The sequence below is a fragment of the Ranitomeya variabilis genome, chromosome 2 (genome assembly GCF_051348905.1).
Source record: "Ranitomeya variabilis isolate aRanVar5 chromosome 2, aRanVar5.hap1, whole genome shotgun sequence".
In the NCBI taxonomy this organism is placed as follows: Eukaryota; Metazoa; Chordata; class Amphibia; order Anura; family Dendrobatidae; genus Ranitomeya; species Ranitomeya variabilis.
Genome location: NC_135233.1, coordinates 137,298,150 through 137,324,186, shown reverse-complemented (window position 1 = coordinate 137,324,186; position 26,037 = coordinate 137,298,150). Strand labels below are relative to the sequence as shown.

The following is a 26,037-nucleotide window of genomic DNA, read 5'->3' as shown; positions in this document are numbered from 1 at the left end:
TGTTACCAATAAAAACGTCAACTCGTCCCGCAAAAAACAAGAACTCACATGACTCTGTGGACTCAAATATGGAAAAATTATAGCTCTTAAAATGTGGTAACGCAAAAAATATTTTTTGCAATAAAAAGCGTCTCCGTGTGTGACGGCTGCCAATCATAAAAATCCGCTAAATAACCCGCTATAAAAGTAAATCAAACCCCCCTTCATCACCCCCTTAGTTAGGGAAAAGTAAAAAAATAAAAAAAATGTATTTATTTCCATTTTCCCGTTAGGGTTAGGGCTAGGGTTAGGGCTAGGGTTATTGCTAGGGTTATTGCTAGGGTTATTGCTAGGGTTAGGGTTAGGGCTAGGGTTAGGGCTAGGGTTATTGCTAGGGCTAGGGTTAGGGCTAGGGTTAGGGTTATTGCTAGGGTTAGGGTTATTGCTAGGGTTAGGGTTAGGGCTAGGGTTGGGGCTAGGGTTAAGGCTAGGGTTAAGGCTACAGTTAGGGTTGGGGCTAAAGTTAGGGTTAGGGTTTGGATTACATTTACGGTTGGGAATAGGGTTGGGATTAGGGTTAGGGGTGTGTCAGGGTTAGGGGTGTGGTTAGGGTTACCGTTGGGATTAGGGTAAGGGGTGTGTTTGGATTAGGGTTTCAGTTATAATTGGGGGGTTTCCACTGTTTAGGCCAATCAGGGGCTCTCCAAACGTGACATGGCATCCGATCTCAATTCCAGACAATTCTGCGTTGAAAAAGTAAAACAGTGCTCCTTCCCTTCAGAGCTCTCCCGTGTACCCAAACAGGGGTTTACCCCAACATATGGGGTATCAGCGTACTCAGGACAAATTGGACAACATCTTTTGGGGTCCAATTTATCCTGTTACCCTTGTGAAAATACAAAACGGGGGGCTAAAAAAATCATTTTTGTGGAAAAAAAAAAAAATTATTTTCACGGCTCTGCGTTATAAACTGTAGTGAAACACTTGGGGGTTCAAAGTTCTCACAACACATCTAGATAAGTTCCTTGGGAGGTCTAGTTTCCAATTTGGGGTCACTTGTGGGGGGTTTCTACTGTTTGGGTACATCAGGGGCTCTGCAAATGCAACGTGACGCCTGCAGACCAATCCATTTAAGTCTGCATTCCAAATGGCGCTCCTTCCCTTCCGAGCTCTGCCATGCGCCCAAACAGTGGTTCCCCCCCACATATGGGGTATCAGCGTACTCAGGACAAATTGGACAACAACTTTTGGGGTCCAATTTATTATGTTACCCTTGTAAAAATACAAAGCTGGGGGCTAAAAAATCATCTCTGTGAAAAAAAAGAGGAATTTTTATTTTCACGGCTCTGCGTTATAAACTGTAGTGAAGCACTTGGGGGTTCAAAGTTCTCACAACACATCTAGATAAGTTCCTTAGGGGGTCTACTTTCCAAAATGGTGTCACTTGTGGGGGGTTTTAATGTTTAGGCACATCAGGGGCTCTCCAAACGCAACATGGCGTCCCATCTTAATTCCAGTCAATTTTTCATTGAAAAGTCAAATGGCGCTCCTTCCCTTCCGAGCTCTGCCCTGCGCCCAAACAATGGTTTAGACCCACATATGGGGTATCGTCGTACTCAGGACAAATTGCACAACAACTTTTGTGGTCTAATTTCTTCTCTTACCCTTGGGAAAATAAAAAAATGGGGGCGAAAAGATCATTTTTGTGAAAAAATATGATTTTTTATTTTTACGGCTCTGCATTATAAACTTCTGTGAAGCACTTGTTGGGTCAAAGTGCTCACCACACATCTAGATAAGTTCCTTAGGGGGTCTACTTTCCAAAATGGTGTCACTTGTGGGGGGTTTCAATGTTTAGGCACATCAGGGGCTCTCCAAACGCAACATGGCGTCCCCTGTCAATTCCAGTCAATTTTTCATTGAAAAGTCAAATGGCGCTCCTTTCCTTCTGAGCTCTGCCATGCGCCCAAACAGTGGTTTACCCCCACATATGGGGTATCAGCGTACTCAAAACAAATTGTGCAACAACTTTTGGGGTTCATTTTCTCCTGTTACCCTTGGTAAAATAAAACAAATTGGAGCGGAAATAAATTTTGTGTGAAAAAAAGTTAAATGTTCATTTTTATTTAAACATTCCAAAAATTCCTGTGAAACACCTGAAGGGTTAATAAATTTCTTGAATGTGGTTTTGAGCACCTTGAGGGGTGCAGTTTTTAGAATGGTGTCACATTTGGGTATTTTCTGTCATATAGACCCCTCAAAATTACTTCAAATGAGATGTGGTCCCTAAAAAAAAATGGTGTTGTAAAAATGAGAAATTTCTGGTCAACTTTTAACCCTTATAACTCCCTAACAAAAAAAAATTTGGTTCCAAAAGTGTGCTAATGTAAAGTAGACATGTGGGAAATGTTACTTATTAAGTATTTTGCGTGACATATCTCTGTGATTTAAGGGCATAAAAATTCAAAGTTGGAAAATTGCGAAATTTTCAACATTTTCGCCAAATATCCATTTTTTTCACAAATAAACGCAAGTTATATCGAAGAAATTTTACCACTATCATGAAGTACAATATGTCACGAGAAAACAATGTCAGAATCGCCAAGATCCGTTGAAGCGTTCCAGAGTTATAACCTCATAAAGGGACAGTGGTCTGAATTGTAAAAATTGGCCTGGTCATTAACGTGCAAACCACCCTTGGGGGTGAAGGGGTTAATTAAAAAAAAAAAAAAAATTTCATGGGGCATATTTTTTCCCCAACAAGGACGAGGCTAAACATGGAGATTCAGACTAATGGTGTCTTTTTAGTTTTTAAATTGCAATTTTCAAACTTTGAATGATTATCCCTTTAATCCAGATAGTCATACCATTCAAGATTAATAACATTTTCCTCACGTCTGCTTTATACCAGCACCATTTTTTACATTTTATTTTGTTTGCATTTTAGAAGGTAAAAAAATGAAAAACTACTACGTACTACATTTTTAAAAGGTTATTTGCGAAACTTATTTTTTCACCACCTAAATGTTGCAAACTTTTAAACAGGCCGCTATAGCCGTCAGAGTTTAGGACCATTATTTGGCCATGAATTTCCATGAGAAACTTCAGGACCACACAATCAAGATCTCAGGGTGCCAGTGAAGTTGAAGGGGGAGCGCCCACACTCTACTAACCATTTAGATGCTGTAGTCACTATTGACCGCAACATCTAAGGGGTTAAATGGCCATGGTCAGTGCCAACACTGATCGTGGTTGATGCAGTTACTTGCTCTGCGTTGCTTTATTAGAATGTCCGTGCAGAGTGCAGACCGCCCGGACGTTTAAAGTCTAATGGCGGTGTGGTATTAGAACAATGGCTTTCACAACTAATAATAATAAAAATAATCTTTATATAGCGCCAACATATTCCACAGCGCTTTACAGTTTAACAGTTTCAAACACAACAGTCCTAAGTAACAACGTTAACAATACAGTAATTACAGCAAAATAAAACAACCCTGCTCGTGAGAGCTTACAATCTACATCTTTCTGTAAAACACAAGCCCTCATATGACTATGTTGGTAGAAAAATAGAAAAGTTATGGCTCTTAGAATACAGGAACTATAACAAAAAAAAGTAACTCTTAAACTTTGTTTCTGTAGTTCATTTATTCAACAATATATAATGTGTTATTGTTTTTTACAGATTACAGTCATTGGACGTTATGGAAGTACAAATGCTCGAGCAAAGATCCCGCTGGGCTTTTACTATGGCCATACCTATATATTACCTTGGGAAAGTGAGCTGAAGCTAATGCATGACCCACTCAGAGGTGAAAATGAGTCTGCAAGTCAGCCAGAGGTAGACCAGCATCTTACCATGATGGTGGCCCTGCAGGAGGACATCCAGTGCAGGTTAGTGCTTTCTGTGGACTTGCAGCGCTCTCTAAACTGTTCATTTGCAATATATATTAAACAATCTGTTTCTTTCATTGCTCCATAGATATAACTTGGCCTGCCATCGATTAGAGACTTTGCTGCAGAGCATTGACCTCCCCCCGCTGAACAGTGCCAACAACGCACAATATTTTCTAAGGAAGCCTGACAAAGCGGTTGAGGAGGACAGCAGAGTATTTTCTGCTTACCAAGACTGCATACAGCTTCAACTCCAGCTGAACCTGGCTCATCATGCTGTTCAGAGACTGAAGGTCGCCTTGGGCATGAGCAGGAAAACACTAAAAGAGCAGTTTGACTCGCGAGAGCTGATAAACACATCAACTGAGCAACTTCGCACGATCATCCGTTACCTTCTGGACACCCTGCTTAGCCTTCTTCACTCCTCTAATGGTTAGTGACTCCAGCTTTAAAGGGAATCTGTCAGCAGGTTTGTGCTACTCCATGGGAGAGCAACATAATGTAGGGGCAGAGACCCTGATTCCAGTGATGTCACTTACTGAGCTGCTAGCAGTCGTTTTGATAAAATCACTGTTTTATTTTCTGCAGTTCTCTAAATGCTGAGCTCTGTATAACCCCCACCCCCACACACGACTGATTGGCAGCTTTCTGTTAATGTACAGTGTGCACAGAAAGCTGCCAATCATTGGTGGGGGCGGGGTTATACAGAGCTCGTGAATATGGAGGACTACATGGCAGCAGGTTTACTAGTCCTCTAGTGATAATCCCCTGCTGATAAAACAGTGATTTTATCGTGGCTACAGGAAATCGCTCAGTAAGTCAAATATTGCTGGAATCTGTCTTGTCTCCACATTATGCTAATCCCAGATTTGGTGGCAATAACTTGGTGATAGATTCCCTTTTAAAGGGCTTGTCTAGTTTGAAAGCAGACTCTATGACAGCAGACTAGTGAATCGTGACGGCTTGTGGTGCGCACTTTCTCTTGATTCGTACTATTACGGGTGGGTGCGAGCAAGCAATTGCATGAGCGAATGTCTGTGATATGCGGTCACGTGCTGAGTAGACGGGGTCAGCTCCTGGTAACTCACTTCTGTGGAGAGAGGCTAGATGAGACTAATCCACACGTGACCGCATCTATGCAAATGTCGTGACTGCTTGCAACAGTATCACACCAGCAATGCCGGAGAATCAGGACAGGGTACACATCGCACGCTGTCACAAGTCAGAAGTTTTCAGTTGCATAGCGTGATTGCTTGCTTTCTCAAACCTGTATGACCCCTTTAATGCCATGCAGAAAGTGTTCGGTCTTTATTGTGCAGACATGCTAGAGTAGTGCATAATAAGATGGATTTTGTAGTCGGGGCGAACCTGTTGCTATTAACTGAGGAAATGTTTCTATTCCCTTGAAGGCCATTCTGTGCCAGCAGTGCTCCAGAACACCTTCCATGCTCAGGCCTGTGAAGAGCTATTCAAGCACTTGTGTATAAGCGGAACCCCCAAAATTCGGTTACACACGGGCCTCCTCCTGGTACAGCTGTGCGGTGCAGAGAGGTGGTGGGGTCAGTTTCTTTCCAATGTCCTGCAGGAACTCTACAACTCTGAGCAGCTTCTAATCTTCCCTCAAGATCGGTAAGGTCATGTTTGATTATTGCAGGTTTATAATATTTTGGAATAGGAAGAGTTGGGCTTTTTCATTTAACTTGGCAGCAGATCCGATAGATAACGAATGTGTGTAATGGAACTGTTGGGGTATATTCACACACTGCCAGGTTATTGCCGAGTTCTCTGCAACTGAAAATCTTTTCCTTTTACATGAATGGGGTTGTTTTGACAGCAAGCGAATGGATTTCTGAATGCCTTATTTGGGAGGATGGAAAGAAATGTTATACTTAGAAATGTACTCTAGAGACCCTTTCCACAAATGTTTGAAGGGCTTTGAACTTCTTTGCTCTGATTTGGTTAAGCAAGGATTACCTAACGATGGCCATATACTTTAGCTGTCAACATAACTGTTGTTCACCTGGCAGCCGTCCCTTCGTGCCTTTTTTCCCCACCAAGTGCACAAGTGTGCTCAGCATGGCCAAGTGTTTGTTCTCAATGGGAAGACACCTCTTGTAGCTACTCTACTCCATTAAGAGGAAACTCCACAATATAGGGATAAAACGGCACAATATAGGGATAAAACGGCACAATATAGGGATAAAACAACGGCCCTATACCCTCAAAATAATGTAAGCAGGACGCATGCGGGAGTGGGCGAAGCTTAAAGGACGAAGTACGCAGCCATACGCAGACCAGCCAAACGAATCTGTCAGCAAGATTTTATCCACACAAACTATTTACAAGCTCCTGCAAGTCTTTCAAAATAAACTCGACAATACCTTTGCTTGACCAGTCCATTCCTCCACTACTGAGAAATTAGTGTTAGATATGAAAATGAGACTGAAGGACTATTTGGACTGAAGGACTGGGCAGGGAATAGAGCTGGAGTGACAAAGGCTTCAGATCTGCACATAGCTCTTTAGCCTCATTTGCATATCAAGTAAAGCGCTGATTTCTCGGTAATAAAGGAACGGCCTATGCATTTAATGGTATTATTAGGTTTGTTCTTCAAACAGCCACATGCGCGTATAAATCGTTTGGGGGGGGTGAAATCCTACTGACAGATTCCCTTCTAGAGGAAAGGATAAAGCATGGTTAAGTCCCCCTGCATTTTTTTTAGCCATATTGGGATCTAGAACAAAATAAAGTGGTTAACGGTGTTTTTTTTCAGTTATGTTAATTTAACTTTTAACATTTTTTCCCCCAGAGTCTTCATGTTGCTCTCCTGCATAGGCCAAAGATCACTTAGTAACAGTGGAGTCCTGGAAAGTTTGTTAAATCTTCTAGACAGTCTATTGTCACCTCTACAACCACATCTCCCTGTGTACCGCCGAGTTGAAGGTAACTCCTATACTTTTATTATTGGAAGTAAGAGGTAATTGTTCATGGAGTTAGGGCTAAGCTATTAGTGAACCTGAACCTTCTGTCTTCCCCCATCCCTGCTCTCCTGGAATGGAGGATTACTGTATTTACAGACTTAAATGGAGAGACTTGTTACTCCAGAGAAGCCGGACGCGATTTTTAGATCTACGTTTTGTGTGAAATGACGCAGCAATTCAGAATTAAACATAGCTGCCTGAAATAACGGAGCCGGACCCTGATTCATGCTGTCTGTAGTTCAGGCAACAGGAATCGGCTGTTTGTTCCCTTTAAGCCAAACACGTCCAGTTACTGGTTTTGGCTTCAGCGGTAACAAGAACAGACCTCTCGCTGTCTGATGCTTCACCATCCTGGACTTGTACAACCTCAGAACAAGAGTCTTGTTGCTGAACCTCCAAAATATATGTAAAAAGCAGTGCTTCATGTCTATATGGAGAATTGCAGTGAGTAAAGGGAAGGTCCAAGGTTTGCATCGTACCTTAAAGGGGTGTCCTATTTTTGTAGTAAATTGTCTGAAAAGCTTAATCTGCTCGTGAATAACACAATCATTATTACTTACCAATAGTGATGAGCGAGAGTGCTTGTCTATAGCGTTATCTGCGTATCGTGGGTGCTCGAGTCCCTGCGGCTGCATGATTTGCTGCTGTTACACAGCTGCAACACGTGGGGATTTCCTGTTTGCTGGGCAATACCCGCATTTGTTGCTGCTGTCAAACAGCTGTGAATCATGCAGCCACAGGGACTCGAGCACCCCCGATATTCTTATATTATCCCAGCATGTTCGGCTAACGCTATATCAGAGCACTCTAGCTCATCACTTCTGACCAACTGTTGCTGTTTCTGTTCTTAGACATAGGTGCCACAATGACTTCCCACCTACAGCATGTGACCGCTGCAGCCAATCACTGGGCTCAGCAGTCATGCTGAAATAGATGTTACAAGACTGCTGAGTCTGGTGATTAGTGATCATTGGTGTCAACATATAGGCATTGCAGTAAGGGCAACTATAGGCAGCAAAAGCTTGATCAGATTCACAATATCAAAATCAACAATTCTGACATTTTACTGTGATTTTGGACGGCGACTTTAAACTGAACCTGTGACCCGAAGTTGACACATCCAATAAGTGATCTATCCATCATTACATGCTTTTCCAATACCTATAATGCCCTTTACAAATACCTTTCTTTAGGCCCTAACCCCTTTTCTAAGCTGTATTCCCCTTCTTCAGGGGGTGCGTGCTCGGGTCACTTACACAGCTACTGTCACCGCCGTTCCTTTATGTCGTGCTGTTTCAGGGGGGTGATGGACCTTAGCTCCAGTAGCTGCCACACCTGATACTGCCCACATCTTCAGTAGCCGCCTGCTTCTTTAGTGGCCGCCATCGCTTCTGTTCCCGCCACTTTACTGCCCGCCGACAGTCACCTGCTTCTGACACCGCCGCCTTTTCTTCTTAAATGACATTTCCTCAGGGTGATGATAGAAGCTGCGGGGAAGTGACAGCAAGACCAGCCTCCAGTCATGTCTCACTTGAGACTCCCCTCAAACCGCACATCACAGGATTGAAAGCAAAAAGTGGTAGATTTAGGGATCAGCTGTACAGGGAAAAGGGAGAGAATTGTATAATGAAGCAAACTAAATAAGTCTCCAGGACTTACAGAGAAATGTTATAAAGGGCATTATAGGTATTGGATCACCCCTGCGAAGAAAGTGGGTCAGACTGCTATGCCCAGGGCTTCACTGGCTTCTTCTGAGTCACCACAATAAGCCGTTCATCTCAAGTGATTGGCATTTTCACCATCTGCACCAAGTTTTGTTTTCAGCAATTTGCTTATAAAATGTATGAAAACAAATACACTCTTATAGCATGGGAAAAATTCACAGAATTAGGCTTTATTTGTACAGCTAAAAACTAGAGGGGTGTGATAAGCCATATACTATTATAATGCATGTATTTTTCCCTAGGGGTCCTAGACATTCCTATGATTAGCTGGGTGGTCATGCTGGTTTCTCGTTTGCTGGATTATGTCGCCACTGTAGAGGATGAAGCTGCAGCCTCCAAAAAACCTTTAAATGGCAAAGATCGGGAGAGGTTCCTCTCAGGTATTGTGGGGAGAGAGGTGTTTAACACTTAAATAGCTTGCATTTTGCCTTTGGTGTACATAGGTTACAAACAAGTTTTGGATTTTGAACCTCATTCCTGTTCTGCTTATTGATCAAAAGTAATAAGGATAACTATTTTCATTTCTGCCTGTTATGGGAGAATTTCATTTTGATTGAAAGTTTCTGTATTGTTGGAGAACTTATGCTAATAACATGTTTTAAGAAGAAGTGGCAAATTGGAAGCTGTAGCCATTGAATTTTCTCTTCCACAGGCAATCAGTGGAGTTTTATAAATAATAGTCTGCACACACAAAGTCTGAACAGGTCAAGCAAAGGAAACAGCAGCTTGGACAGGCTTTACTCTAGGAAGATCAGGAAACAGCTTGTTCACCACAAGCAGGTAATCTGTATGGTGTGGAATATACATTGTATGATAAAAGCCTTTTTCAAACTGGATCTGGCCCCAGCTAATGTTTAGGCTATGTGCACACGTCAGGAAAATTCTGCAGAAAATCCTGAAGAAAACCGGACTTTTCCTGCAGGAAATCTGCATGCTTTTTTTTTTTTTTGCGTTTTTTTTCCCCCGGAGCTTCCCAATGCATTAAATAGCTGCAAAAACGCAAATAATCCGCAAAATTAATGAACAGCTGCATTTTTTATCGCGATGCTTTTTTTTTTTTTTTAGCGGAAAAAAACGCATCATGTGCACAAAATTTGCAGAATGCATTAAAAATGATGGGATGCTTATGTATGCGGTTTTTAAGCGTTTTTTCCACGGAAAACGGACGAAAAAATACACGAAATATCCTGAAAGTGTGCACATAGCGTTACTTGCAGCTCCTGGAGTCAGCCATTGTTCACACATGTAAGGCTTTGTAACATTTTCGAAATGACAGATAAGTATTTGTGTATATGAACACGACCTAACTAATGATTCAACATACCTGGTAAGTTCAGCACTATAGTCTGTTTTTGATGCCTATTGAAGCGATATTGAAATCCGCAATATATCAAAAGAAATGGAAAGCCACGGCACGTTAACATGTTGCCCAGTTTTTTGCTGTAACACTGGCTATTCAGACAATGCTTGGGATCACTAGTGTAGCTGTCAAAAGTTATTTATATCATTTAATAAATTAACTTTCCTTCTAGCAACTTAACCTACTAAAGGCGAAACAGAAGGCTTTAGTAGAGCAAATTGAAAAAGAGAAAATACAGAGCAACAAAGGCTCTTCATACAAGCTGCTGGTGGAACAAGCAAAGCTTAAACAGGCTACTTCTAAGGTGAGCAGCTATTCCTACTTCTACCTCCCAGCTAATGCTAGGTTGTCACTAACCCTTCATACTGATGCGACTTTGTTTCAAGAAAATAGCTACAAACATTATGGGTAACCATACTTTAAAGTAACTTTTTAGAATAAGCTGTCCTATGTGTGCACCTAAGGAATTTCCTAGAGGTAGTAATGGTTGATACTGTAACAGCATTTAAAAAAGGGCTGGATGCTTTTATCACAACAAATGGCATTGTGGTTATAAATAATGTAACAGTAGAGAATGTAGAACTGGTGGAAAAAAGTTAAACTTGATGGACCTTAGTCATTTTTCAACCTGCGTAGCGCTATCATTTAATTGGCAATTGATTCTGAGCTGGTGGATTGAGACTATCTGCAATGAGGGAACCCATGCCCACCACACACAGGTATTCCTGCTCTTCACTTTTTAGTACAAAGTCAGTAGCATCACCAGTGTGGAGAGAAGTGTAGATGTGAATCCATCTCTGCAGTGAGGTAAAATTGTTAGTAAGATCATGCTGAGCTTTCTGTTTCCCTCTACTTGTTCTCTAACTGCCACCCCTTTCCACATAGTATAATAGGAGGTGTAATGTGACACCTTGCTGTGCTGGCAGTCTGTCATAGTCTCGACCAAGATCAAAGATCAGCTTTTTTTTCCAGAGTGTTTGGCACATTCAGGCTATGTGCACACATTGCGGATTTGACGCTGCGGATTCGCAGCAGTTTTCCATCCGGTTTACAGTACCATGTAAACCTATGGAAAACAAAATCCGCATTGCACATGTTGTGGAAAATACCGCACGGAAACGCTGTGTTGTTTTTTCTGCAGCATGTCAATTCTTTGTGCGGATTCCGCAGTGTTTTACACCTGTTCCTTTATAGGAATCCGCAGGTGGTAATACGCAGGTGAAATCTGCACAAAAAGCGCTGGAAATCTGTAGTAAATTCGCTGGTAATCCGCAGGTAAAACTCAGTGCATTTTACCTGTGGATTTTTCAAAAACTGAGTGGAAAAATCTGCACAGAAATCCGCAACGTGGGCACATAGCCTCAGGATGTCAGGGGAGAGGGAAAGAAGTGGCTGATAAGATGTAGATTTATGTGATAAAATGTTATAAAGTTTGTTATTCACACATGCTATTCATTTATGAAAAGTTTGTTGAAAGTGCTGGTGCTTTTTAACATTATCAAACTAAAAGCAATTTTTTTTTGTACAAATTGTGCCATAATTTTGTCTTTATCATCTTTCATGTTTCGTATTTATCAGTTTTAATATATATATATATATATATATATATATATATATATATATATATATATATATGTCGTGACTTAATGTGCGTGACATCATGTACTATAATCACAGTGAAGATTTCTGCCGTGAAGTAAGCCAACTAAGGTTGCTTTCGCACATCAGTTTTTTGCCGTCAGTCACAGTCCGGCGTATTTTGAAATAAACGGATCTGGCAAAAGTTGCCGCCGGATCCTTTTACTCTGTCGCCTCATTGGGGGACACAGGACCATGGGTGTTGCGCTGCTGTCCACTAGGAGGCGACACTATGCATGATCTGAAAAAGATTAACCGTGGCTCCTCCTCTGCAGTATACACCCCTGGACGGCATCAGCCTTCTCCAGTTTTTGCTTAGTGTCGCATAGGAGGCACACCTAAGATTTTTACTCCGTTTTTTTCCGACGGATTACAGATGAAGAAAAGTGGGTCTCCTGTGAGACTCCCGGCATGGCTCCTTCCTCGGCCCCCTATTACGGGGTGCCCGGTTGAAGTAGAGATGGCTATTCCCCATGTTGCTCCTTCCCCAGTCCCTCGGGTGCTGGTTCGAAGTCGAGACGCCCCTCCTTCCCCAATTCCTCTTGGTTTCTGGGTTGAGGTCGAGGCGAGGATAAAGGCCCCTGAAGGTGACAACAGCACCCTCCCTATTCCCCCTCTTTGGGCATTAGGTTGAGACGCCTCAGGTAGGGCCTGTACAGGCAGCATTCTGCAGCTCCCAGCAATGGGCCAGCACACTGCGTCTGCATCCAGGGACCCCAGCCCAGCTGCGGGCTCCTGTTGGGGCCGGGGGGAGTGCAGGCAGGCATGGCACATACACACACAGGGCTCCCTGCGCCCCTGTCTCTGCGGCAGCACCAGCTCTATACTGCCTCAGGGGGATCCCTCACAGGGCCCCCCCTTCCGCTTATAGCCCCACCGCTATCCGGCTTTTAAATCCGGGAGGGTCCGGTTCAGATCCGAACCCCCTCCCGGACTTCCGCGCCGGCCTGGAGCCTATCTGGGCATCAGGCATCAAATTTAGGCCCCGGCTTCGGCCTAGCTGAAGCCGCCGCCTCCTCTCCGCCCGCCCCCTCAGATGACAAATATGACACTCTACAGTGTCATAGAGGGGGGTGGATCGAGACAAAGGGCGCGTTTTTACATAGCTTTGCCACCTTTTTCTCAGCTCTCCGCCCCCTTCTCCCCCTTCCTCTTCTCCTCGGTGGCCATTTCTACTGCAGCAAGGATTAACCCTGCATCTCCCGGTCAGCAGGACCAGGCCAGCCAGTCTCCAGGGGCACAGGACTGTGGATCTTCGGTGATGGACCTAGGGGCAAACTGGTGGGGTAAGATCACAGCTGGGTTGTTTTACTCGGCCGTGAATCCATATTCCCTATAAGGCTCCCCTATAGGGTCCTCTGCATAGCTACCCCTGTAAGGTCCTCTGCATAGCCAGCCCTTCTGCACTCTGTGCACTATGCCGGGCTCAAGGTCCAAGAGAACCAGGCAGGACTGCTATTATGCATTCTGCACAGCCTGCAGGACCGCTCTACCCAGTGGCAGCATGTACAGAGTCCCAAGAAGCCCCTGCCAATGCTTCGGTGTCTAATGCCACGCCGGCATGGGTCACTCAGAGGTCGCAATCTATGACGCAGTCTATAGATAACCTAACCTCCACATTGCTTCAGGCTCTGCAGAGTCATGCCTCGGCTATGACTGTTACCCAGCAAAGGGAGAGCTTGACTCAGGGACAGGACGACCCTGGCACATCCACGTCTAAGTCAGGACGCAAGCGGACCCACAGTCCATCTACGTCATCCCATAGCACTCGGTCATTCCCTTCTAAGGAGAGACACCGTAGTTCCATGTCAGCTAGACCATCCCCTTCCAGGGGCAGACAATGCAGATCTCCGCAATCCCCGACCAGAGAAGGCCTCCGCCCCAGCTCACCAGCAGGGGACGCCTCAGTGATACACAGGATTCGGAAGGTATCTGTGAATCCGAATGAAACAAGAAATGGAGGGGTCCCTGATCCCAATCCCCCCTAGCAATACAGCGCTAGTTGAGGACTTAATCTCTTTCATCCAGCGGGTGCTGGACATTTCTGATCCGCCACCAGAGGCCCCAGAACACAAGATTTCCTTTGAAGGACCTCTGAAGCCGCCTAAGCTAATCGCAAATATCTGGAGGCGAGGTACCCCTTCACGCAGAAGGATACCATGGAGTGGACAGACCCACCCGAAGTGGACCCCCCCAGTCTCTAGACTAGCAGCACAGACCCTCCTTTCACTGCTAGATAGCTCAACCCTCAGGGACGCAGCAGACCGGCAGGTAGAACGCATGGCTTGTTCAATTTTCGAGGCCGCAAGGGCATCCCCGGCTCCCGCGTTCGCTTCAGTTTGGGCTGCCAAGGCCGCCTGGGCCAAAAATTTACAAGCTGGCCTCCAAGCATCCGCTCCTGAGCTGTCGGACCAAGCGGTTCAAATAGCAGTCGTAGCAGATTACATGCTTCATGCAGCTCTGGATTCAGCAAGGGGTGTAGCGGGGATAGCATCAAACGCCATCACAATTCGGCGTATCCTCTGGCTGCGGGAATGGAAAGCGTACGCAGCCTCAAAGAAGTCCCTCACGCACCTCCCCTACCTCAGTGGGCAACTTTTCGGGGAACAGTTGGACACGATGATATCCAACGCCACCGGGGGTAAGAGTACCTCTCTTCCCCAACTGAAACCTAAACGCACTTACAAGAAGCGAAACCAAGCTCGATTCCGATCCTTTCGGAATTATTCGGGCTGGTCCGTCTCGCGTCCAGCACAAAATCTTAACCGTTCCCCACGCAGGGACAACTCACGATCGACGCAAAGGTCGGACAAGACCTGGCAGTCAAAAGCAGCCCAGTCTAAGCCCAGAGGAGAAAAATCTCAGACTTTCTCCTCATCATGACTCGCGGACTCCGGAAGACACTACACCCGTAGGCAGCCGACTTTTGCTCTTTCATCCAGTCTGGCTGCCTATTACATAAGACAGGTGGGTCAGGGAACTAGTGTTGTCCGGATACAAGATAGAGTTCACCTCCAACCCACCGGACCGATTCTTCCTCTCTGTCCCCCCCGAAACCAGTCAAGGCTTGTGCCTTCCAACAAGCGGTCTCCTCGCTTGTTCAAGCAGGAGTCATAGTACCGGTCCCCACGGCCGAGCGCTTCCGAAGGTTCTACTCCAATCTATTCGTAGACCCCAAGAAAGGAGGCAGCGTGAGGCCCATACTGGACCTAAAACAACTCCACAAATATGTACGGGTCCGTCACTTCTGCTGGAGTCCCTACGGTCCATCATTGCGTCCATGGAGAAGGGAGAATATCTCGCCTCCATAGACATACAAGACGCATACCTGCATATACCGATTGCACCTGCCCATCAGAGATTTCTCAGGTTTGCTATCGACTAGGACCACTAACAGTTCGTGGCTCTCCCGTTTAGACTCGCCACGACCCCTAGAGTGTTTACCAAAGTCATGGCAGCCACCATGGACGTCCTGCACTCCAGAGGCATAGTAGTCGTTCCATAGTTGGACGATCTACTCATCAAGGCTCCTACCTTCAAGGACTGCGAGCTCAGCATCTCAATCACAGTCGACACTGAGTCGCATGGGCTGGTTAGTCAACCTACAAAGGTCATCACCAACCCCGAGTCAGTCTCTGACCTTCCTGGGAATGCTATTCAACACCTCCAGGGGTCTAATTCTCCTTCCCAAGGACAAGGCACTGGCTCTCTGCCTAGGAGTTGGCACCCTCCTCTGCAAACCCCCTAGATCTCTCCGGTTTGCCATGGGGGTCCTCGGCAGGATGGGAGCAGCAACAAAAGTGGTCCCATTTGCCCAGTTTCACCTTAGGCCTCTCCAACTAGCCATCCTCAAGTCCTGGGACAAGAACCCTTTCTCTCTCGACAGGGAGTTCCGGCTAACGTCAACCAGGCACTGGTGGCTCAAGCCAACCTCGCTAGCAAAGGGGAAATCCTTTCTCACAGGTCAATGGAGGGTTCTGACCACCGATGCGAACCTGACTGGTTGGGGTGCAGTGCACCTACACCACAGGGCAAGTGGTCCCCAGTGGAAGCGACCATGCCCATCAACATCCTGGAAATTCGTGCCATCCTCCTGGCATTTAAGGGCCTTCCATCACTTACTGGCAGCCTCTTACATCAGAATACAGTCGGACAATGCCACGGCTGTGGCATATGTGAATCACCAAGGGGGGGACCCGCAGTACCCAGGCGATGTGAGAAGTGTCACATATCCTCCACTGGGCGGAGGACACAGGGTCGGTTCTCTCGGCGGTCCACATTCCGGGTGTGGACAATTGGGAAGCAGACTTCCTCAGCCGACAAGCAATAGACTCGGGAGAGTGGTCTATCCATCCCAAAAATTTTTGCCAGATCTGCCATCGCTGGGGGACCCCGGATGTGGACCTAATGGCATCCCACTTCAATGCCAAGGTCTCCAACTTCATGGCCGGAACACACGATCCGCGGTCGCTCGGAGCAGACGCTCTGGTTCAGGACTGGACCCAGTTCCAGCTTCTGTACATTTTTCCACCTCTCCCCCTGATATCCAGAATGGTGAGGAAGATCAAACAAGAGGGAGTTCCAACCATCCTAATCGCACTGGACTGGCCCAGACGTACATGGTACGCCGACATCCTACAACTTAAAGCAGACGCCCCCTGGCATCTCCTCGACCGCCCCGATCTTCTATCACAAGTCCCGTTCTACCACCAGAACTCAGGGGCTCTCAATTTGATGGCATGGCCCTTGAGACTCTCTCAAGGGCTCTCGCCGGACGTCATTGGAACCATGATCAGGGCACGGAAGCCAGCCTCTGCCAAGATTTATTACCGTACCTGGAAAGCTTTTTTTACCTGGTGCGAATCTCGTAGCCAGACCCCACTCCCTTATTCCCTACCCAAAGTACTTGGTTTTCTCCAATCGGGTCTGGAGGCCAGGCTGTCATTAGGCTCGCTTAAGAGCCAGGTGTCAGTCCTCTCAGTGCTTTTTCAAAGGCGCATTGCTACCAAGCCGCAAGTAAGGACTTTTCTTCAGGGGGTTTCCCGATTTGGTTCCCCCCTACAGATGACCACTAGAAACATGGGACCTCAACCTGGTCCTGACAGCATTGCAGGAACCACCCTTCAAACCCCTTAAGGAGGTCCCGTTCCGCCTTCTCTCCCAGAAGGTGTTTTTTTTTTTTTTGGTGGCAATCCCCTCGCTACGCACGGTGTCTGAACTGACAGCACTCTCCTGCAGACGGCCCTTCCTTGCCTTTCACCAGGCCAAGGTAGTTCTCCGTACGGTCCCATCCTTCCTCCCGAAGGTTGTGTCTAACTTCCACCTCAATGAGGAAATTTCACTGTCATCCCTTTGTCCGGTCCCGGTTCATAGTGGAGAAGGCTCTGCATACGCGTGACCTTGTCAGTGCATTGCGTATATATGTGTCTAGGACAGCGTCCTTCCGGAGGTCTGATTCTCTTTTCCTTCTTCCGGAAAGCGGCCGCAAGGGTCTGCCAGCTTCCAAAGCTACCCTTGCCAGGTGGATCAAATCCACCATACATGAGGCCTACTGCCTTAAGAATTTTTCCTCTTCCAGACGGTATTACGGCACACTCTACACGGGCGGTAGGGGCCTCCTGGGCCATTTGGCACCAGGCTTCGGCACATCAAGTGTGTAAGGCGGCCACTTGGACTAGCCTACACACGTTTACTAAACACTACAGGGTTCATACCCAGTCCTCAGCGGACGCGAGCCTGGGTAGATGTGTTCTGCAGGCGGTGGTGCCCCAAGTGTAGGTGCCTGTCTGCACAATATTCGTCCATTGCTTCCCACCCAGGGACTGCTTTGTAACGTCCCATGGTCCTGTGTCCCCCAATGAGGCGACAGAGTAAAGGAGATTTTTGTGTACTCACTGTAAAATCTTTCTCTTAGCCTCTAATTGGGGGACACAGCTCCCACCCTGTTGCCCTTCCGGGCCGTTGTAACTGTGGAGTTCTCATATTGTTTTCTTGAGCTCGTACTTAGCTGTCTTATAGGCATGGCTATGTTATTCATGTTCCGTTCCTCCTACTGCTTTTGCACAAAACTGGAGAAGGCTGATGCCGTCCAGGGGTGTATACTGCAGAGGAGAAGCCACAGTTAATCTTTTTCAGATTATGCATAGTGTCGCCTCCTAGTGGACAGCAGCATAACACCCATGGTCCCGTGTCCCCCAATTAGAGGCTAAGAGAAAGAGATTTTATGGTGAGTACACAAAAATCTCCTTTTTTCCTCATAGATTTGTATTAGCGACTGATTGCGACGGATGGCCTCAAGTTTCATCTGTTTTTTACCATATCTGTCGAAAATTGTTTCTCCTTCGCCTCATTGGGGGACACAGACCGTGGGTGTATGCTGCTGCCACTAGGAGGCTGACACTAAGTGAAAACCAAAGAAAGTTAGCTCCTCCCCTGCAGTATACACCCTCCTGCTGACTCACAGCTAGCCAGTTCTTGCTTAGTGTCCGTAGGAGGCACACGGACTAGTCTGCTATTCAGACCCAAAGAACTCTCTTTACCTTTTACAACGGACGAAGGGGGCGACGGATTCTTTCATGTTCCGATCTCCCCCGAACCAACAACAGGCGAGCACGGGAGTGTTACCTCTCCGTATCCTCTCCTGCGACGTGGGAAGCCACTGCTTGAGCTGATTCTAGGGGCGACGGGCCCCTTCAAGGGCACCGATCTCCCCCCTCCCTTATCAGACGAGCACTGGAGTGTCACCTTCAGTATCCTCTTCTGCAGCCAGGCCTATTGCCGGACATTCAGCCCTGCCCACCAGGTTTTACCCTCGGCTGTTCAGAGGCACAATCCAGCGTGGCGTCCGAGCAGCCCCCACTGCACCACCACTATTTAAAGCGGATGGTACAAGGAGGCGGACGGTTCCTCTCCTCCCTGCTAAAGGGACGATGGATTGAGGTTTTCCCTATCTCTGCACCGTCCAAACAGCAGCGACAGCAGAGGATTCCTTCTTAATGTCCTGCTGAACAGAGCTGCATACTCTGCCTTGCGGCAGATTCCTAGGTAAGTGCTGGGATTTGAGCGGCTGGAGGGCTCTGCGTAACCGGTGGTTTTTGTTTTTGTTTTTTTTTTTTCGCCCTCTTTCCCTTTTTTTCCAAGCGGCGGGGCTTTTACCCTTCTTTCTCACTCGGCGCTGGCCGGCACCTAAAATTTAGCCCCCGGCTTCAGCTTCGTGTAGGCCACAACCCGAAGTCTCTGCCCATGCTAGGCCGCTCGTCAAGGCTCCGCCCCCCCTATTCAGGCGCTTCTCGCTCAGGACGAGAACACCCCATATTCTCGGCGGCCTTGTTCATCTCCCTGCCGCTTCCGGACACGAGCTGTGTATATCCGGAAGCGGCTGCTGCATCGGTCCCGGCGGTGTTTTCAGCGCTGGAGAATCTAATCCAACGCTGACTGGGGATTCAGGAACCAGGTAGGGGGACGCCGCTCCATCCCTCCCCCCGCTTTCCTTTCCCCACAACCCCCTCCGACAGCAGAGGTGGATAATGATTTAAAAAACTTCAACCATTATACAGGCTACCTAAGGCACACGACCGGCATAAACGCATTTAGTATTCCCTGGTCCTAGAGCTAGTCTTAAAGGCTCCCGACCAGCCACCCCGGTCTTAGTTTCACGACCAGCATCCCCTGGTCTTAAGGGTACATGACAAGCATTCTCTGCTCTAAGTCATGACCAACCAGAAGCCGGTCACCTTTCCCAGAATACTTAGTTCAAATGAGCTCAGGAGCCCTCCGCCGCCGCCGATCCCGGCTCTTCCCACAGTACCTAGTTCCCCACAAGGGGCTTCACCTCTGGTGCAATCCTTGAATAATGCCCCGGTCTTAAAGGCACGTGACCAGTATGCCCTGGTCTTAAAGGCACGTGACCAGTATACGTTGGTCTTACGCAAATGGCCAGTATGCCCTGGTCTTAAAGGCACATGACCAGCTTGCCCTGGTCTTAAAAGCACATGACCAGTATGCCCTGGTCTTAAAGGCACATGACCAGTATGCCCTGGTCTTAAAGGTACATGACCAGTATGCCCTGGTCTTAAAGGCCCATGACCAGTATGCCCTGGTCTTAAAGGCACATGACCAGTATGCCCTGGTCTTAAAGGCACATGACCAGTATGCCCTGGTCTTAGAGGCACATGACCAGTAGGCCCTGGTTCTTAAAGGCACATGACCATAAACAGTATGCCCCCCTAAAGGCACAAGACCAGTATTCCCTGGTCTTAAAGGCGCATGACCAGTATTCACTGGTCTTAAGGGCGCATGTTCAATCCGAAGCTGGTCACCCTAGCTGAGCTCTGGAGCCCTCCGCCGCTGATCCCAGTTATCTCAGAATACCTAGTCCCCCTCAGTGGACTTTGTCACTAACCGCGACCCATGGTTTCTCTGACCAAGAGATTGAATCCCTCTGTGAACCCTCTGTGGCTCGGAGTGATCGCAGGACCGATATACATGGCCCCTCTCCTACAATGGGAGCCATCGGCTAACAGGGGCCGCAAGTATTCTAGAAAAATGTACAGGCGTCTAGAAAACGGAAGTTTTCATTTCCTGATCTCTCCCCTATGATTTGTTGAGAACGCTCTGAATATGGATCAGATATTGCCTTGGATTGCCAGAGCTTCAGAAAAAGAGGGTCTCGCCTATTTATATCATCAACAAATTGACGAGCGATTCCCTGGACAGAAGCCTCTACGTGGGATGCCATACCTGTTCTGATTTTTTAAGGGCGACGGGTCCTTTAAAGGGCACCGATCCCTCCCACGCACACTCACCATCAACAGACAAGCACATGCAGTGTCGCCTCCATGTATCCTCTTCTGCATCCAGCCTATCGCCAGACAACCTGCCCTGGCGTCCGAGCACCCCCCTTTGTATCGCCTCTATTTAGCAGCTGATGCACGTAAGCGGACGATTCCTCCCTGTTAAGTGGATGGTGGATTGAGGTTTCCTAATTTTCTACTCTGCACGACGATGGCAAGAGACTGTTTTTTCCTGACCTGCTGGATGCAGCCCCGCATTCTGCCACTTGGCAGACTAACCGGGTAGAATTTCTTGTGGTATACCTACCAGTGTCCCTGCCCGATGTATCATCATTTAACATACCACAGACGGTCGGATAGCAAATCTGGTTTGTTACGTCTTGTGGCTTCGGGTTCAGCGCTCTACCCTTCCTTAGCCGCCACATGGGTTGCTGGACCAATAGTCTCCTGGTCAGAGACCTTAACTACTTTGATTCACACAAGTAACCTTTCCCCGAAGACAATACAGCTGTCCAATCAAAACTTCTGAGCGGGAGACTAACAAGGGTTCGTATCTTTTATACAGACCCAACCAGCAGTGGAAGCGTTGTCCAGGACAGTCTAGATCTAAGGGATCTTGGTTCCAAAAAGGGGGAATGATAAGTAAAACTGATACTTGACCTCAAACTTCTAACAACCTTTGACAAGGTCCTTCCTTTTTCAAATGCAGTTCCTCCGCTCAGCCATTACTTCAACAGAAAAATGTGGCGTTTCCTGACATCCATCGACATTCGGGATTTTTACCCTCACATTCCTATTTTTTTCCCTCTACAATAATCCCTTCGCCTTCCATTCGCGAACAGCATTTTCAAATCACGACCTTGCCCTTCGGCCTGGCTACCGCACCAGAGTGGTCGCGAGGGTCATGGCGGTTGTCATATGCCTCTTGCACCCTAGAAGCATGGTCGTCCTGCCCTATTTGGTCTCCTTTCTAGCCACTCTTCCAGGACTACGCTGAGTCTTCTATATCACTTGCAATACCCTCTCACTTGGGCTAGCAGCTAAACTTAGACAAGTTTTTCCTCATTCCCAGCCGATCCCTTTTGAGGATGATCCTGCACAAGAAGGATGGTAATCCTCTCTCGAGTCAAGGTCGTGGCCCTTCAACAGGGAGCTCAGGCACTTGGTCACGCATTCCCTCGGTTCATTCAATTTGCTAGGAGGGTTCTGGGGAAAAAGACGACAATGGAAGCAGTTTTCTTTCGCTCCGCTCGTTTTCAGCAAGTCAATCAGGCTTTCAACGGGCAGTCTCTGAGCTCCTTCCTCATCCAGAGCCTTCTCCTGGTCCAATGGTTATTAGGGAATACCAATGCCAGTCGTCTTCTCCCGATCATTGCTCTGGGGATCCGAACGGTACGGCTAATCCTACAGCAGGTCTACTGCCTTCGGGCGGGTCAACTATCCGTCTTCAATTGAATAATGCCACGGCTGCGCCATACGTCAACCATCTAGCAGGTACTCACAGTCAAACGCCATGGCACCTCGCACTCTCTGATGGGCCGAGATCTATCACTCGGTGATCTCAGCAGTACATATCCCTGGAGTAGAACACTGGGCGGCAGACATATTCAGCCGTCGGGGTTTCTCCTCAAGTGAGTGGGAACTTCACTCTGAAGTCTTCCATGAGATCTGCCTTCACTGGAGTACTCCAGATGCAGGCCGGACGGCATCCTAATGGAACACCAATGTACTCCAGTTAATGGTTTGTCCTCGAGATCCAAGACCATCGCAGTGATGCTCTGTTCTTCCATGGTACCAATTTCCATATCCCCTCTTCCACTACTTCTGAGACCTTGTTGGAAGCAGGAAGAGCCCCAGTGTTCCCGGGAGACCCGCACTGACAATGTCAGGTTCTCTCGCTTGCCGTACTAGTATTTTCCGTCTTATTGCGACAAAACTGCAAATATGGAATTTCTAGCAGGGAGTCCTCTCCTGTAGTTCTTCCCTACCACGTACCGTTAGATCTGTGGGACCTTAATGGTCCTGGGGATCTTACAGTAGACTCCTTTTTTGATCCGGTCAGACTTTACTATCAGGGAAGGTCGCCCCCCTTTTTTCTCTGCGTTCCTGTCATCCTGATGAGTCTTCAGAGCTCGCCGCTCTGTTCTTTCAGACTTTTTTCCTTATTACCATCAAGGCAAGGTCGTCCTCAGGCCATCTCCTTCCCTCGTTAGCAAGGTGGTTTTGTATTCCCACTGTCGCAGTGGCATCGTCCTTCTCTCATCTCTTTCGGCTCCAGTCCACAAAACGGAATGGGTTCTCCATAATCTGGAAGAAGTGAGTGCTCCGAGTGGGTACATATCGTGGACGACGTCCTCCCGAAGGTTGGACACTTTACTTGGGCTTCTCCATGGTAAGACGGCTTCCGGACGGTCACAGGAAGGGTTTAGCCGTTTCATCAGCCATGTTAGCGTGGTGGATTCTTTTCATCATCCCGGAGTCCTTCCGTGCTAGATGTCAGCCTATCTCCCTGTCTGAGGGCTCTAGACACCAGACGTCGGCAAACACTGCCGCAAGCTTGCGAATTCCTCCAGTCCGCATGCATTCTTAAAGCACTATAATTCCCACACTTCCACAGATGTCAGTCTGGGCAGGCGGACTCTGCAGGCCACGGTGACGCACTTGTAAGTAGCGGTTACACCGGCCTGATCTGATGTGGTTCCCACCCAGGGACTGCTTTGGGACGTCCCACGGTCTGTGTCCCCCAATGAGGCGAAGGAGAAATAGGGATTTTTGTGTACTCACCGTAAAATCCTTTTCTCCGAGCCATTCATTGGGGGACACAGCTCCCTCCCTATTATTAGTTTGTGCTTGTTTTATAATTTTACATGCTATACTCTCATATGTAATGTGACATGCTATACGCTCATATGTTATTGATCTCCTACTGCTTTTGCACCGAACTGGCTAGCTGTGAGTCAGCGGGAGGGTGTATATTGCAGGGGAGGAGCTAACTTTCTTTGTTTTCACTTAGTGTCAGCCTCCTAGTGGCAGCAGCATACACCCACGGTCTGTGTCCCCCAATGAATGGCTCGGAGAAAAGGATTTTACGGTGAGTACACAAAAATCCCTATTTTACGGCGGCCAGAGAAAACAGACATAGCAACGTTTTTTGTGTCTGTCGAAAAAAACTGACAGCGACGGATCCATCGCCGCCCGTCGTTTGCTAGAATGGAACCCTATGGCGCCGGATCCATTCGTCAAATGACGGAATCTGGCAACTGATTACGTTTTTTTTAACTGAGCATGCTCCAATTTTTTTTTTTTTTTTTTTTTAAGGGTCCAATTCGGATTGACTGGCAAAAAACTGATGTGTTAAAGCAGCCTAACAAGCGGTGTAAACTCAGACCATACAACATAAAATAATCCAGTTTTATTGAACAGAATGAACCACTGATAAATTTAGCGCTCTTTAAAACGGTCTTGTCAATGTTTGTAGTAAGAATGCATTAAATCTCTCAGAGCACTAGTGAAAATGTATAGTCTGCATTTTGCACAATGTTGAGAATTATATTCAGTTTTTTATTTTATCGGTTTCTTAGAAGCTTGTTTGGAATGAATATGGCTTATATGTATGCACTTCACAAATCCTAATCCAGTCTTCTGGAGTAAGATTTGTGGAGTAGCGAATGCAGCCGCTCCTGCAGTCCCCAGCTCCACGCACTTTGTCAGAGCTGGGTAAAAATAAGTGTGCGAACGCCAAAAGAATCAACGCTGTAGCGCATCTTCGAGTTGTGCCAATAATTATTTGACTGTTTAAGGCTTCTTTTACACTTGCCATGGTTTTGCGGCCCCAATAGATTTCTATGGGGCCGCAAAAATTGGCCCCAATAATGCTGCGGAGCGCCGTACGGCCGTGAGGGCCGTGTTTGCGGCCATGAAAGAAGACCTAGCCTGCTCGATCTTTTTCACGGCTTACGGACACTGCCCCCATTGAAAATCAATGATGCCACAAAAACAGAAGCTTGTTTTTGCAGTGCACCGTGACTTTCGGTTTTGCATTACGCCGTTTTTTTTCCCCCAACACTTCTTCCATTGTATTGGAAACCCGAAAAACGGCGACCCACAAAAAATCCGGTAAGTGTAAAAGAAGCCTTAAGCTTTTCACGCCAGAATACTGGTGTAAAAGCTTTGATAAATCTGGCCCTTAATCCACAAAAAAAAAAAAACATGGGCGGGTGAGCTTGCCTATATAATGTGTACTTGTTTTATCTGTGGGGAAAACGCAGATATAAAACATTTAATTAAAAAAAGCTTTCTTAGAGCCCTAAATGACATGTGGGTCATAGTCCACTGCTGACAAGTATAACCACTGTGAGGGTTGTAATAGCAGCTACACTTACCCAGAAACGCATCAATATAACAGAAGAGAGACAATCAATGGATGATGTATTTGCTGGTTTTGTGAAGCTATAATCTTTTATATATATTTGTTTCACTTCCACAGCACTTTAAAGACTTGATACGTCTGCGTCGTACTGCTGAATGTCCAAGGTCTGCTCAAGACACAGAAGTATCTGCAACGAAAGAGAGCCCAGAAATTGAGCCTCTGCCTTTCACGTTGGCACATGAGCGTTGTATTTCTGTTGTGCAGAAACTAGCTCTTTTCCTCCTATCTATGGACTTCACTTGTCACGCTGATCTGCTGCTGTTTGTCTGCAAGGTACCAGTATTGAGAATAAATTATGCTAATACAATATCATGTACAGTATTTTTCAAGCTATAAGACGCATCGCACCATAAGAGGCACCTCAAATTTTGGGGTGGAAAATAGCAGAACTAGAAGATAGAAATAGAAGAATTTATAAGATGGGGGTCCGTCTTATTGTTCGAATTTAAGGTCTCTTACCTGAGGGCTGGTGGTACAGCGGGGTCACAGGAGGCATGGTCCCTTCCGCAAGAAGCCGGCAGCGGTAGAAGTGGGGCGATGCTGAAGTCCCGGGATATCCCAGCGGTGCGATGCTGCGGATACGGTGTCTGCAGTGAGGCAGACCTTGGAGCAGGGTACCTTCCTCAGGATTCCGGCGACAAAAATGTGGCGATGCCGCAGCTCGGTGTCCAGGGCGAGCAGAGCAGAGTGCATCACCGGTTTCTCGGCGGCCATCTTCCTGAGACCATGTGTGTGCAGATTGAGATCTTGGCCCTTCAGCTTTGGGAAAATGGCCACCGAGATCTCAATCTGCGCACGCTCGGCCTCCGGTGGCCATTTTCCTGAAGCCGAGGGCTGCCGAGATCTCAAGCCAACAGCCTCAGGAAAATGTAGCGCGAGAGGTCAGCCGAGATCTCAATCCGTGTCCGCGCTGCCTCTTATGGCTTCAGGAAGATGGGCGCAGGGAGATGCCATGCTGGTTCAGTATGCCTTCAATTTTTTATAAATCCCCAACAGTGTAACCAGCAAAGCACCCCAACACCATCACACCTCCTCCTCCATGCTTCACGGTGGGACCCAGGCATGTAGAGTCCATCCGTTCACCTTTTCTGTGTCGCACAAAGACACGGTGGTTGGAGCCAAAGATCTCAAATTTGGGACTCATCAGACCAAAGCACAGATTTCCACTGGTCTAATGTCCATTCCTTGTGTTCTTTAGCCCAAACAAGTCTCTTCTGCTTGTTGCCTGTCCTTAGCAGTG

General features: G+C 47.1%; 1 protein-coding gene across 7 annotated transcripts in view; it reads left to right on the top strand.

The window, feature by feature from the left end:
- BIRC6 (baculoviral IAP repeat containing 6) overlaps positions 1–26,037 on the top strand; it is a 397,034-nt gene that overhangs the window by 144,989 nt on the left and 226,008 nt on the right. For 6 of the 7 annotated variants that reach the window (XM_077283020.1, XM_077283019.1, XM_077283017.1 and 3 more), the window contains exons 28-35: positions 3,665–3,873; positions 3,962–4,305; positions 5,283–5,502; positions 6,683–6,816; positions 8,821–8,958; positions 9,231–9,358; positions 10,111–10,242; positions 24,855–25,070. In XM_077283020.1, coding sequence (XP_077139135.1) covers positions 3,665–3,873; positions 3,962–4,305; positions 5,283–5,502; positions 6,683–6,816; positions 8,821–8,958; positions 9,231–9,358; positions 10,111–10,242; positions 24,855–25,070 — 1,521 coding nt within the window. The remainder of the gene's footprint in view (positions 1–3,664; positions 3,874–3,961; positions 4,306–5,282; positions 5,503–6,682; positions 6,817–8,820; positions 8,959–9,230; positions 9,359–10,110; positions 10,243–24,854; positions 25,071–26,037) is intronic. The other variant, XM_077283021.1, reaches the window with a different exon arrangement.